Source organism: Pristiophorus japonicus, chromosome 2 (assembly GCF_044704955.1).
Source record: "Pristiophorus japonicus isolate sPriJap1 chromosome 2, sPriJap1.hap1, whole genome shotgun sequence".
Taxonomy (NCBI): domain Eukaryota; kingdom Metazoa; phylum Chordata; class Chondrichthyes; family Pristiophoridae; genus Pristiophorus; species Pristiophorus japonicus.
In genome coordinates this window covers 338759235-338774127 of record NC_091978.1, presented here as the reverse complement: position 1 = coordinate 338774127, position 14893 = coordinate 338759235, and the positions used below count along the sequence as shown (strand labels likewise).

The 14893-nt window shown below is 47.2% G+C and overlaps 1 protein-coding gene across 4 annotated transcripts in view; it reads right to left on the bottom strand.

Moving 5' to 3' along the window:
• pcdh10a (protocadherin 10a) overlaps positions 1-11775 on the bottom strand; it is a 46431-nt gene extending 34656 nt beyond the window's left edge. For all 4 annotated transcript variants that reach the window (XM_070872169.1, XM_070872168.1, XM_070872182.1 and 1 more), the window contains exons 1-3: positions 8794-11775; positions 7830-7888; positions 7609-7715 (exon numbers count right to left, since the gene is read on the bottom strand). In XM_070872169.1, coding sequence (XP_070728270.1) covers positions 7609-7715; positions 7830-7888; positions 8794-11274 — 2647 coding nt within the window. In that variant the 5' untranslated portion in view covers positions 11275-11775. The remainder of the gene's footprint in view (positions 1-7608; positions 7716-7829; positions 7889-8793) is intronic.
• Between the last annotated feature and the right edge of the window lie 3118 nt (positions 11776-14893).

Genomic DNA, 14893 nt, shown 5'->3' with positions numbered 1-14893 from the left:
ATTGTACAACACGCCCTTCAACAGAAAGGTTGGCAGGAAGCAACGATACGGGTGACGCCATGAAAAAAAGCAAATATATCTATAGATATTCCAAAATTTCATGCAAAGTGTTAGGAAAGATGTCGACTTTGTTAACATGGCCTGGCACTATTGCATTTGCTCAATGAGGGAGGAACTCGATCTATGGCAATAACAGCTCTCAAAAGTTCTGAAGTAAGAAACCTGGTATGCAAGATGCAAGAGAATTAACGCAGCACATTATCTGGTCATTATCACATTGCTGTTTGAGGGAACTTACTGTGCGCATACTGGCTGCCACGTTTCCTACGTTACAACAACGACAACAACTTGTGTTTATATAGCGCCTTTAAAGTAGTGAAACGTCCCAAGGCGCCTCAGAGGAGCATTAGGAGATTTTACAAATTACAACTTGATTGGCACCCTGTCCACCACCTTAAACATTCACTCCCTCCACCACCAGCGCACCGTGGCTGCAGTGTGTACCATCTACAAGATACAATGCAGTTTCAGCAGCACCTCCCAAACCCGGGACCTCTACCACCTAGAAGGACAACGGCAGCAGGTGCATGGAAGTACCACCACCTGTAAATTCCCCTCCAGGTCATACACCATCCTGACTTGAAAATATATTGCTATTCCTTCATCGTAGCTTGGTCAAAAACCTGTGACTCCCTCCCTAACAGCACTGAGGGAGTACCTTCATCACAGGGACTGCAGCAGTTCAAGAAGGTGGCTCACCACCACCTTCTCAAGGGCAATTAGGGATGGGCAATAAATGCTAGCCTTGCCAGCAACACCCACATCCAGGAACGAATAAAAAAAAACTGTGACAATACTTCAATGGGAAAATTATTGGAAAAAATCCTGTAAGATTGGATAAATCTACATGTGGAAAGGCAAGAATTAGGAACAGTCAGCACAGATTTATTAAGGGAAGAACATGTTTGACTAACCTGATTTAATTTTTTGAGGAGGTAACCACCAGGAAGGTTGATGAGGATAGTGCATATGATGAAATGTACATGGACTTTAGCAAAGCTTTTGATAAGGTCCCACATGATAGACTGGTCATGAAGGTTAAAGCCCATTGGATCCAGGGCAAAGTGGCTCTTTCGATCCAAAATTGGCTTCGAGGTAGGAAGCAAAGGGTAAAGGTCGATGGATGATTTTGTGACTGGAAGGATGTTTCTAGTGGGTTTCTTCAGGGCTCAGTATTGGGTCCTTTATTTTTTTGTTGTATACATCAATGATCTAGATTTGAATATCGGGAGGATGATTAAGAAGTTTGCAGATGATACTAAAATTGGCTGTGTAGTTGATAATGAAGAGGAAAGTCATGGGCTGCAGGAAGATATCAATCTATTGGTCAGGTGGGCAGAGCAGTGGCAAATGAAATTTAATTCAGAGAAGTGTGAGGTAATGCACTTTGGGAGGGCTAATAAGGAAAAGGTATACACATTAAGTGGTAGGCCACTTAAAAGTGTAGATGAACAAAGGGACCTTGGAGTGATTGTCCACAGATCCCTGAAAGTAGCAGACCAGGTGGATAAGGTTGTTAAGAAGGCATACGGAATGCTTTCCTTTATTGGCCATGGCATAGAATACAAGAGCAGGGAGGTTATGTTTAAATTATATAATACTCTGGTTAGGCCACAGCTGGAGTACTGCATGGAGTTCTGGTCGCCGTATTATAGGAAGGACATGAATGACTAGAGAGGATGCAGAGGAGATTTACTAGGATGCTGCCTGGAATGGAGAATCTTAGCTACGAAGACAGATTGGACAGGCTGGGTTTGTTCTCATTGGAACAGAGGAGGCTGAGAGGAGACCTCATTGAGGTGTACAAAATTTTGAGGGGCCTGAATGTAGTGGATTGTAAGGGCCCTTGGTGGAGGTGTCAATTACGAGGGGGCATAGTTTTAAGGTGGTTGGTGGAAGGTTTAGAGGGGATTTGAGGGGAGGCATCTTCAGGCAGAGGGTTGTGGGGGTCTGGAACTCACTGCCTGGTAGGGTGGTGGATGCAGAAACCCTCATCACATTTAAAAGGTGCTTGGATGGGCACTTGAAGTGCCGTAACCTGCAGGGTTATAAACCTTGAGCTGGTCAGTGGGATTAGACTGGATAACCTCTTGTTGACTGGTGCAGATGCGATGCTAAGTACTGCAATGAATTGAATATGGCCAGAGTGATCTCCTGGGCTAGTTTTGATTGCCTGGATGGGTCAGAGAGAAATTTTCCCAGATTTTCTTTCCCCCAATTGGCCTGGGTTTTTATCTGTTTTTTGCCTCTCCCAGGAGATCACATGGCTCTGTTTTGGTGCAAGGGGTGTCGCAGTTGTTTGGGCAGACTGGTTGGGCTGGGTGCTTTTTACTTTTCCGCTATTGTTCATTATTCATTGTTCATAGGTTTATTTGTGACCTTCAGGGCTGCTGACTGAGGGCAGTGTGGCACTTTGTCCGCCGGCGCAGACAAGGTGGGCCAAAATGGCCTCCTTCTGTGCTGTATAATTCTATGTTTCTAAAAGTACTTCATTGGCTGTAAAGCGCTTTGAGACGTCTGGTGGCCGTGAATGGCGCTATATGAATGCAAGTCTTTCTTTCTTGTATTTGCAATGCAGCCTTGGTCTCAAGCCAGCCCGCGACGTCACGACCCCTTTCATCTGATCGGCGTTGCGCCAGTTAACAAACTCGAGGAGCTAAAAGTGTGAGCGAACAGTTGAATAACGTGGCGCGGGAGGGAGGCGAAGGCTGTTATCATGCATTCATCTCCCTTCAAAATCTCATATATATATATATATATGATGAATTAAAGAAGCTCGTACGATGCAAATGCAAGGCTTCGATCACAGCCCTACATCAGTAATTGCTATGCAGAAGTCTGAAAGCAAATTACTGATCAGTGAGCTGTTGCAGACTGCGGACGTGAACTGGAAACGGGATCACCAGCGGCGGGTTGTTTTTTTTCTGGGGCAATATAAAAAGACAATCGACGTGTTGGGTCTTCGCGGCTACGATTGGGGTTTCTCTCGCCGACTGCTTTTATTTCAGAGCTGTTCAAACAGGATCAAGCATTTCCATGCTATTTAACATGCAATCACACGGGCATGATGACATTTACTAAAACTGCTCCAAGTTGACTCATGTTTACACTGACAAAGCCGACTGCCATTCGGTCGCTGCGGCTCAGCCTTTTCGCAATCCCGCTCCTTTCCTCTACACTTTGTAAGGCTGACAAACGCCCACTAACTTATTTGCTAAAATAAATAAACACCTTTAAAAAAATGTTCTCGAACGCAATCGCAGCGGGGGGAAGGGCTTTCGGAGTCCTGAACATTGAGTAGCTCCGACTTGTCAGGATGCCCCTGTGAAGCTTTGAATGGGGAGCACGTCCTGTTCCGTTGCCTATTTACACAAACCATTCATTTTTTTTCTCACTGTGGTAAAGTACGCTTTGTACATCTTCATGTTCCTCGTTTTCGAGAAATACGAGAATCTGTTAATCATCCTCGACTATTTCCTTAAATTGATCAACAAGTCACATCTTGACACTTTCTGCTTTATTATTCATACCTTATGTTCCATCTCAAAACAGTTCTTGCTGTTCATACCTAATGAAGTTTGGAGCTTTCACACTGACGTCCATTCATTTCCCCACTTTTTTCATGCCAGTTGACGCCATTCATTTTGCACTTAACCCTTGAGATTTACAAATATTTTGCAGTATTTAAGTTAATAATCTCTTCTAGTATATGTCTTTCATTTAAATCGATATATACGCTCATATTGTCATGACTTTCCTTACTCGATTTAAATACTTTGGAAGATTGCAACAATGCTTTCAATGATGAACTTGTGAAATCCGATGATATCTAAATACCTTAGTGTACAAAGAGCAACGATGAGCCGCGCCTGTAGACAAATGTAACATGCGCCCAAAGTTTCTCCTTCCGGGATCTCGAGTTTCTCAGGCTTTCTCTTCCATTGTACTTCATACCTGATGACCCCGGCTCCATGATTTCCCCCTGCATTTCTTGGAGGTAATGTCACAACTAAGGCAGCACTGAGCAAAGAGGACGCCATAAAGTGCCACTCCACAACCTATGTATCAGTTTACTGTCTATTTTAAGCTAACATCTTTGAAAGCTATCCAATTAATTGCCCAATGTAAGGTAGACACAGGAAACATAATTAGGGGTCATGTGATGCCATCTATATTCGACTGGTACTATGTTCTGTTGCACATTGAAACAATACTACTCCCTACACCGCTTCTCCTTGAATTTCAACAAAGAATATAAATCTTGGGAATCCAACACCAGCATGTCCTTTATTGACACGAATATGTAGCAACGTTTTTTTTCAACGTTTGCCTAAGGATATTTGATTCTGATATATTTTATTATAGTATTTCTGAGGGGTACTCGTTCCATATTTGTCCCATCCCCCTTTCTATCTCACAAGATCAAAAATATCCTGACTTCCTGAGGATGGGTGGATAATCTGCTCTCGGGAGTTCCCACGTGTAACTTTTCACTCAGTACCAAAATAGGTAAACTTTCTCCAATTTACACCTCTCTCACGGCACTGTAGTTGAGATCTTTGAATGATTGGTGTAAAAGAATCAAACGTGCATTCCTTTGTTCCACCGTACTGTGCATCGGTGCTTGGAACTTGTTAAACCAGCTGGAGCAATTCCATACCTCGCTTGTAACTAGGAGATGGTCTCTCGGCTAAAGTCGTATCAGAGAGTTGACGGGTCAAGGGCCTGTGCTGAATTATCTGGATGCTCTTTGTTTTCCACTGGATGTGAGATATTATTGCTGAGAAATCGACACTTTCCATTTTGCAGTGTCCGTACGATGCCCTCACATGGCAATTGGTCCAGGAATGCAGCACCACACAATGTGGCACGTCCCAACATCGAAAGTTATACCGTTGTGCATTTTCCTTTCTTCCACACCCCCCCGAGATGTCTGCCCCTCTAATTCTGCACTCTTGAGCATCCCTGATTATAATCGCTCAACCATTAGTGGCCGTGTCTTCTGTTGCCTAGGCCCAAAGCTCTGAAATTCCCTGCCTAAACATCTGCACCTCTCTTTCTCCTTCAAGATGCTCCATAAAACCTAGCTCCTTGTCACCTGCCCCAATTTCTCCTCATGCTGCTCGGTGTCAAATGTTTTGTCTTATACTCTTGTGAAGCGCCTTCGGAAAGGCGCTATATAAATACATTTTTGTTGTTATTTCAAGAGTCATCCAGGGGGGCTTTCTATGAGTGGGTGCCTAAGTAATGTGGAATTAATTGTTTCATACTACAGACTCATGCCTACTGGGAACCTAGGGGAGACCACTCAAATTCATTTCATTTACACTCTATATGCTAGGTTGGAGGTTAGATCGGTTCTGTATTCTCCAACAAACTAACTTCTGGTATGCTGTATGATCTACCTGGATTGCAAGTACAGGTCCAACTGAGACCCACTTCAACCTCTTGTCTCGTGCACCTATCTCTCCCCTCCCTCCCTCCCTTTGCCCCCACCACTTGCATCAGGGGGCCTTCAGCTGCTTAGGCCCCACTCTCTGGAATTCTCTCCGTAACCCCTCTGCCTCTCCGCCTCCTAATCCTCCTCTAAGACGCCCCCACCCCCTTAAATCCCACCTCTTTGAAAAAGCTGTCGGCCTCCCTTCTAATCTCTCCATCTTTGCTTGGGCGTGCCTTAGGCATAGCCCTCCTCCCCGCCCCCCCCCCCCCCTCAGTTGCAATGCAAATGCTAACAGTTGTTGCACTTCAATGGATGGCTGGGCGCCAACACTGAGTCAAGTAGGCGCACCGAACATCATTCAGGCAGCTGTCGTCATCTTCTGTGTTTCTGTAAGACGATCCCAGATAACAGTACTAATTTAATTGAGGGATAAGGACCGTTAAAGGTACTTTGGAGATGCAGGTGTCTTTTTAATCCCATCAGATAAACGCACTAACAACACAGGGGACTGTATTATTCCAAACACATTGCATTAAATTAGTTGGAGACATTTGTACCAACACAACAGATTATCTAAAGGTACATTGTGCATTAGCTGACGGAACAGGAGACTGCGTTGTTGCCCGCAAACAAGCTAAAGAGTACCAGCATGTATTGGTACAATCCAATGTCCGGTACCATTTAGCCAGCGTGTCTAGTTGAAGGAAATGATATTGAAAACTGCGTTTAAAGATTTACACAGATAAGGCATTAAAAGAAGCAGATTTGGAATTATTACGAGCTACATGTGCACGATCCTAAACCGTCTCATGGAAAAAAATTAAGCCATTCACTAGTGCCTTAATCGGGTTAGAGCCAATGTTGATCTGATGTCCAGAATGACTTGTTAATCAAACGGGTTCACCGGCAGCATTTCAAAATGTAGCGACCCTCAAGAGTGCTCAGTTTAAAGTCTAGCCAGTGGTAAACATAGACGTGTGGTTCACTGACCAAGTTTAATGAGGTTGTACTTTTCCTTTATTGTTGCTGGTTTTACCGTTACTTCAAACTGACTAGACGATATTCTATATATTTGGGAGTTTTTGTTAAACTCAAAAATCATTTCCACTTTCGAAATGGCCAGAAGAGTCTGTTAAGTTTTGCATTGCTGCCATCTTCTGTGATGTGGATGTATTTAATAACCCTCCATTTTGAAAGCGAACAGCAGGATGATGTACAAAACAGCCACTTCTATTTTTTTTTAAAAACGACCCACAGTCCTTTAAGATTCAATCCGCAGAGTTTGGGAAATTTGCAAATCAAGGGTTTGAGAACTATCTGAAGCAGCAACACACACAACTGCTTAATCCCTCCAGTAAGAGTTGGGTTGGGACATCTGGCAGAGCCCATCGCTTTGTGTACTTTTCAATTCCCTGACCCTGCCACTATCGCTTCTTTCCAAATTCCATCACGTCCAACAACAAGCGGGGAATGATGGAGACGAATGCCAGTCCTGCAGGACTCATTTAAGATCGCATATTCATTAACGGCAGAAAATAAAGGGACCATTGAGCGGCCGTTTGAACCAAACGTGTTTCCCATAATGAGCAGTAGTCGTCGGGTTGGATGAAAGCAACCCAGGAAACAAAAAGGGAGAGGGGAAATTAGACTGAGAAGAGTTTGTTGGAGGACAGCTTGTACCCAGTGCACATTTCAAAGAAACAGGATTCGGCGCGACGCGATGAGCAGTAAATAACAACACGCCCCTTCCTCAATCCCGTTCAATAGTACATCACACAATTCTTTCAAAGTCTGTGACTCAACAGTAATATGCATGAAACACACACCACAGGGTGAAATTCGAGCTGCTGAGTTAACTGCACGTTATTCTCCATTCAATACTAGCACATGTGCACATACTGTGCTGACATGCCCACTCATTCATACATTCGAGCAGTTTGGTGAATTACTGAGACACCTCAACACAGTCAAAGGAACGTGAATTAAACACAGCTCGCAACTGAAATACAACAGCAAGCCGGGGAGCGTTATGCTTTCCAATACAGAATGCGGAACTTATGCATCACCTCCCGGGAACACGCTTTAGAAAATCCACTCTGCACACTTACCAGAGTTGTGAGCTCGATTGGTGGCATCGTGGTCACTATCCCCTTGCTCGCTATCCCCGTGGCCACTGTCCTTCGAGCTCACGATATCCGCTTCCTGGAAAGCAGAACTGTAAAACAAAAAGCACCACCAGCGTTAGCGCCCGATTTTAAACACAAGCAGGGCTCCCCTATCTTGCCAATGGTTGAAAGCTGGCGAGCGCTCCAGTCAGTGGGTTGCCTACCTGTTAACTCGACGGGGTCTGTCCACAAGAAAACTGAGTTCGGTCCGCTGGTGTTTTGTCTGGAAAGGAGTAAATGATTATGTCAATATTCGCTAACTTAACAGGCAGACAACGTGAACCGACTGCACTGCTGTTAGTATCGTTCTATGTGCTAACATAAGGAAAGAATCGGAGTAATGCACAGTTTTAGTTGAAGGTAATACTGTGATGGAGAAATTTAATTACCGTTACTAATATGACATTGGACCTCGTAATGACTGTGCAATTACAGAATTGAAAGGGTAGTTCAAAGCTCCAATTGGCAAAGGATCAAGCCTGTGTGACATTTTCTAAGGCAAAGGGTAGAACAGTGGGGCTGTAATTTAGATTTGTTTATCCTAAGCGTGATAGTGAATTCTCATGCCGTGTTACCCTTACATTCTTTCATGTGACACTGCATCGGACAATCTCAAAGACTTAAGATTGTTAGATCTATCAAGGATGTTACTGCGCTGTAGGGTGTGAACTGCTGTCGGTGCTCAAGTGGTTAATGGGGTTAATGAACTAAAGTGCTGCCCTTTTTTTCTGGTCGAGATAATAAAGGGTTAAGACCGTTATTTTCTGGCCAAGAGCCAGAGTTCTTTCGTTTTACTCCGCAATCTGTGCAGGAAGTCACCGATTATTTAATCAAATCACAGTAGTCGACTGTTGCGATTTAGCTGCACTTACAGCATTTCATATTATGATACTCGTCTTTGCTCTATAAACAATACACGTAGGCGCATCCGATAATAATCGCAAACGAATTTCGAGTGAGAAATAAGCAGGGAATTGCAATAGAGCGAAATATATGAGGTAGTGAAATCAAAGAGAGTAAAGGATTATATGAAAGGTATGAGGAGAAAGTGAGATGGTCAAAATTAGAGGAAAATATGTGGGCAAGGGGACAAGATAGAGCCTTCTCGGCGCAGTTGAAGTATCTTACCTCGTTTGATAATATACTCCCATTGGAAATGATGTCGGGCTGCTGGTCGGTGTACCCGGCTATGATGGCCCCGCAGGGGTTGTGGTCAGCCTCCGTACTCCTGGCTGGGCTGCACGGTTTCAAGAACATGAGATCCGTTTTGGCCGATTCCGGGGTCAGGCAAACTTGATAACAATAATTTTGGCTGTGGTGGCCGAAGCCGCCTTCCTCCGCAGGGACCTGAGCCGCGTTGGTGTTGGTGGTCTGCACCAGCATGATGTCCGATTTGCTGAGTTTCTTCTTCCTGTTCCTGGCTTGCCTGCAGCAGGCACAACACTCGCTGGCCAAGCAGCTGTAGATGTTCAGCTTCTTGTCTTTCTGGCACCGGATGGCCAGCACGATCATGGCCAGGAGGAAAACGAAGGACACCGAGCCCAGGGCGATGATCAGGATGAGGGTCAGGTCCAAGGAGTTCTCCTTGGGATTGCCGGCTCGGTTGCCCCGCTCTCCCTGGCGATCCACGGCGCTGTCCACGGCCATCACCAGGATGGTGGCGGTGGCCGAAAGAGGCGGTTGTCCATGGTCCCTCACCTCGATCAGCAGCTCGTAAGGGGCGCTCGGGTCTTTTTTGTTGCTGGCCAACCTCCTGACCGTCTTGAGCTCCCCGCTCCTCCAGTCCATCCTGAAGAGACCCAGCTCATTGCCCTTGGCGATGTAATAGGTGAGCCGGGCGTTGTCCCCGTCATCCGCGTCCACCGCCACCAACCTGGCCACCAAGTAGCCCGGCTCAGCCGAGCGGGGCACGATTTCTTTGGCACTGCCGTTGCGGGACACGGGCGACACGATAGAGGGCGCGTTGTCGTTCTGGTCCACGATGATGATGTTGATGGTGGTGTTGCTGGCCAGGGGTGGGCTGCCCGCGTCCCTGGCCTGGACGGTGAAGCTGAACTCCTTCAGCTGCTCGTAATCGAAAGAGCGCAGGGCGTACAGGTAGCCATTCTCGGAGTTGATGGAGACATAGGTGAACACGGACATACCCTGAATATCGCACTCCAATATGGAGTAAGAGATGTAGGCGTTCTGCCCCACATCGGGGTCCACGGCAGTCACTGCGTAAATGTACGCCCCGGGAACATTGTTCTCGGTGACATAGACGTCGTAGGCCGGTTGGGAGAAGCGGGGCGCGTTGTCGTTCTCATCGGCCACCTGAACCTTGATGGACTTGCTGGAGGCCAGAGGGGGCGAACCCCTGTCCTTGGCCATGATGGTGATGGTGTAGGAGTCGGTGCTCTCCCGGTCCAGGGGCCCGTCCGTCACGATGGTGTAGTAATTCTTGAAGGACGGCTTGAGCTTGAAAGGCACCTGCCCCAGGATCTCGCACTGCAGCTGCCCATTCTCGCCCGTGTCGCGGTCGGTGACACTCAGCAGGGCCACCACGGTGCCGGGCGCTGCGCTCTCGTTCACCGAGTCGGACACGGTGCTGAAGCTGATCTCGGGGGCATTGTCGTTCAGGTCGCTAACTTTCACCAGCACTTTGCAGTGAGCCGGCACCGCGTTGGGCCCGAGGTCTTTCGCCTGCACGTAGATCTGGTGCAGGCTACTCTCCTCGTAGTCGATGAGCCCCTTCACCTCGATCCAGCCGGTCCGGGGCTCGATGCTGAACAGCTCCTTGACCCGGGGCGAGACATGGTTGCTGAACGAGTAGACCACCTCGCCATTCTGGCCCTCGTCGCGGTCGGTGGCGTTCAGCTGGATGACCAGGGTGCCCAGGGCTGCGTTCTCGGGCAGGCTGACCGTGTAGACCGACTGCTCGAAGACCGGAACGTTGTCGTTGGAGTCCAGCACCCTGATGGTGAGCAGAGCGGTGCCGGTGCGCTGGGGCAGCCCCCCGTCCACCGCCGTCAGCACGTAGCGGTGAAGCTCTTGCTGCTCGCGATCCAGCGCCTTCTCCAGCACCAGCTCGGCGAACTTGTTGCCGTCTCCCTGGGTCTGCACGTCCAGATAGAAGTAGCTGTTGGGGGTGATCTCGTAGGTGCGCAACGAGTTGCTGCCCGCGTCCGGGTCGAAGGCGCTCTCCAGCGGCAGGCGGGTGCCGGCCGACGCGCTCTCCGAGATCTCCACCGTGATGTCCGCCTCCGGGAAGGTGGGCGGGTTGTCGTTGATGTCCACGATCTCGATCTCCACGCGGAAAAGTTCCAGCGGGTTCTCCAGGAAGACCTCGAGGTGCAGCAGGCAGCTGGGGCTCTGCCGGCAGATCTGCTCGCGGTCGATCTTCTCGTTGACGAACAGCACCCCGTTCTCCAGGTTGACCTCCAGGTGGGGCGTCCGGGAGCTGGGCACCGTCTGGAAGCGGCGCGCCGCCAGCTTGGTCACGTCCAGTCCCAAATCCTCAGCGATATTCCCCACGAAGGTCCCATGTTCCTGCTCCTCGGGCACCGAGTAGCGGATCTGGCAGGCAACGCGCTCGACCACAAAGCAAATCCAGAGAAATAAGAAGATCATCTCCACAGCCCGCACCAGAGTCGCGTCCCCTTCCTTAAGTTCAGTGGCGGGCTGCAATATTACTGATTCTTATTGACTTCGCGCTCTCTCTCTCCCTCTCCTGCTTTGATTTTTCCATCACATTTGCCCGCAAACGCCAGTTACGCGAAGCTGTCTCATCGCATCCCAAGCTGAACTTCGAATCTTTTGTTTTCCTTTTAATGAGTCAGATGCTGGTTTGATCTCACACCATTCAGCAGTGGCGTGGATGTCGCGATTCCCCAGGGCTTTGGTTTCACGTCAAACCCTTTGACACAGCGGCCGCTCATATCCTCGGTGTAAACACGGCAATTGGGTCCAGAGTTTATCATCAAAAACACCTCCTGGACTTCTGCTCCCTAATCTGAATCTCACTGGGTTATTTCTTTTTTTTAAAACATCTCTCTTTCTCGCTCCCTTTTTTTTGACTGGCGGCTGCTGCTGTTCACTTTTCCCCCGCCGCAGTTGCCCGGCTCCTGTGCCGTTCTCTCTACTGACAGATTGCAGCTCTCTGGGCTCGGCGCTCTGTTTTTGCGTAGCGCCCTCTTCGCGTCGACCAATGGCCGCCCTGGGCACCCAGCGCCCCGCTCCGATTGGCTGGCGGTGGGGCACCGAGCGGCTGTGCGTCAGGCCTCTCGCCACCAATCGGCGGCATAGCGGGCGGGTCGGTTTCATTCTCCCGGCCGTGCCAGTCTCTCTCTCGACTTGCCCAGAGTTAGTGCACTCGCACAGGTGCCCCGGACTGATCAGATCCTATCGCACCACATCTCAACAAAGGCACGGTCCTGCTGCTGTGACTTTAACTCTGTACTCATTGATACACTGACTGTGTTTATTTCTTCCAAAGCAATCCTGCTTGTTTCCTCATTTTCTGATTCAAAAAAAATCATCTTTCTATAGAGTTCCTGTCCACATGCAGGCGAGCACTAAATAAATCGCAACTATTATGCATGCTATATTTGATTGGTGTTGTGGCACCCAGGTTTTTTGGCACATCTTCCAAGAATAATCCCTCACCGCCAGCCCAGATAGCTATTTAATACCGACGATGTCGAAGTCTAGGCACAATTGCAACGCGCCACATCATTTTTTGATTACAACATTCTGCGTAATGCTAGTCATTTATCCAAACGTATGCTTCGGGTTTTTTTGTTGTTGTTGCCTGAATTCGCGGTACACCCGCTATCTCTAGCGATATTTTCTGGAGTGCCCCAGTATGTCAGGGTCTCTGCCTGTGTGACTCGTGCCAGACGTTGTGGGAGCGTCACTAACCAACGGTCTCTGTTGAACCGACTGCTTGTGTTGGTCTGAGCAGGGAGTTCGTATTATTACAGCAGAGACAAGTAAGCACCGGGAAAATGCTCCGGGTGCTGCTCGCAGTTAGAAACCGTTGCTTTTCTCATCTGGGGTGCGGGGTTTGTGATTTGTTCGGTTCATTTTCACAATCTTGTGTCGCGCGTCGATTATTTAGGGTGTGTGATGTTATGATTAAGGCAGCAGAGAGTTTAACATTGGCACCGAAAATCCACAAAATAAAATGTTATACTCCGAGAAACGATGGTAGGATATTCCTAAGGTATTTGCCACCTTACAATCCGCTCTGTACCAGATCCATGTCCTAAAACCTCTGGTAGGGTGAAGATATTTATTTTAAATATAATTAAGTATCAATAAACATTAATAGCATATATGTATCGCGACTTAGAATAAACACACATAAATTGCGCTCGGTATTGGGACTTGTACCGTTGCAGTGTAAAAATGCTTTCAGCCTATCCTGATGTTAGTTGAGTAGACACTAACGTGTCTAGAATATGACGGCTGTGTCCAAGAGTCAGATAACATGAGGGTTAAATATGAGCAAAGCGAGAGATAGGGCTCTTTTTTGAGAGCACGCGGGTAGGTAGGCAGTTGATAGATAGATAAGATAGATAGATAGATAGATAGATAGAACATTAAGTCATATTGTTTTCTCCGGGGTTTACTATGATTTTTGCAGAAAGCATGAGCTCTTTCTGGGCGTTTGTGTTATTTCTGCAGAAGATAGAGACCGATTTCTGCGGCTTTTTAAATCGCACGGCCAAACCGTGGCGGCTGGGAGAGGGAGAAAAGGACTCAGTCGGCGCGAAAAGCTAATTTCATTTCAGTCTCGGGTATGGGATGCAGAGAGCTGGGACACTTGATAAAAGAATGGTTTGATCAATAAAAAGTAGATTATGGTCTATCAGAATATTAATGTATCCGTCTAATCAATACGTGCTTCATGGTTCCTTTTACAGACACAGTCTGGACATCTTGATCCTAGAATGAATCTTCCTTTTTGTGTGTGTGTATATATTTAGATATATATAAAGGCATCTGCAACAGCTCTTTAACTGACATTCTTTTTGAATGGATATGTACTAATTGACCTTTATTCTCCGAGTACATCAAAACTCCTCCCATAATGAGTTCTTGTCAACTGTCTTTTGTAGAATTAGCTGAAATCGTTCATTGGAAAAGATAGTGCTGGAATCAGCATGTCCTCACTGGGGTAGACACATGGAGAAATCTCTGCATGTGGCGCGAACTGCTGGGTATACATGCCTCCTATCTGCGACTTCAATAATAGCACGCACTTATTTGTAGATGTGTGGAACGTAGGGCTGCGGAGGGACACGCAGTAAAGATATCCTGCGCTTAAATTGGACGAACTTTTCGCAATGGTCTAAATAGCGGTCATATTCACACAACAAATGCTCAAATATTAAACCCGGCGCTGATGCTATCAATTCAGGCGTAGTGTGTGAGCGGATTCCATGTAGTGTCTTTCTCATTACCAAGTACAGAACCTGGCGCTGCCAAACTTGAAACGTCCCTCCTTTGTGTATTATCTGCATTCTATAACTGGCGTTTTCAGGATCAACATAATGCACAAGGGAGAGTGTCGGGGCCAGTGTTCATTTTAAGACGGCTCTTTTCAGAAACTTCCAGCTGATGTTCACAAGTCTGGTTTATGAACATGGCCGCTGGAACATTGCAGAAGAATTGTAGCAAGAATTGTGGGGATTTCCCTGCATCACTCGAAGAGAAATTGCGGCCTATTCTGGATATATATATATTGGTTCTCTCTGTTATTAAATCTGAGTATCCAAATATTTCATTAATCCACCCGTTCTCTGTTTATGGAGACATTTATCTTCCTCTTTCCCTACAGCACACTGCTAATTTTCTTCCGCCCCCTCCCTAGTTCACAGTGAGGCCCTTCATCCCCGCCCAGGTCACGGAGCGACTTTTTTTTCAGTGATCCAATATTTTTATTATTTCAAACCCAATTATAGGATCAGTTAATGTTTACATAGGCTTGGAAGGAGGCTCACGTGAGATATTGGCGCCTGGCCTGAAACATTGGGGTTGGGGGGTGGCGGTTCGGTCCTTCCTAGCCTCCCGGATGCGATTTCTCACCACCTTGCTGTGGATGGCACAGATGACATAGTGATGTAACTTCACGTAGAGCTTGGGCAGCAAGTATGCATCAAAGACGTTGGCCTACAAAATATCTCGGACTGCAGCAGCCTCCACAATGTTGCGGATGACAAACTTTTTAATGGCTTTGTCTTTG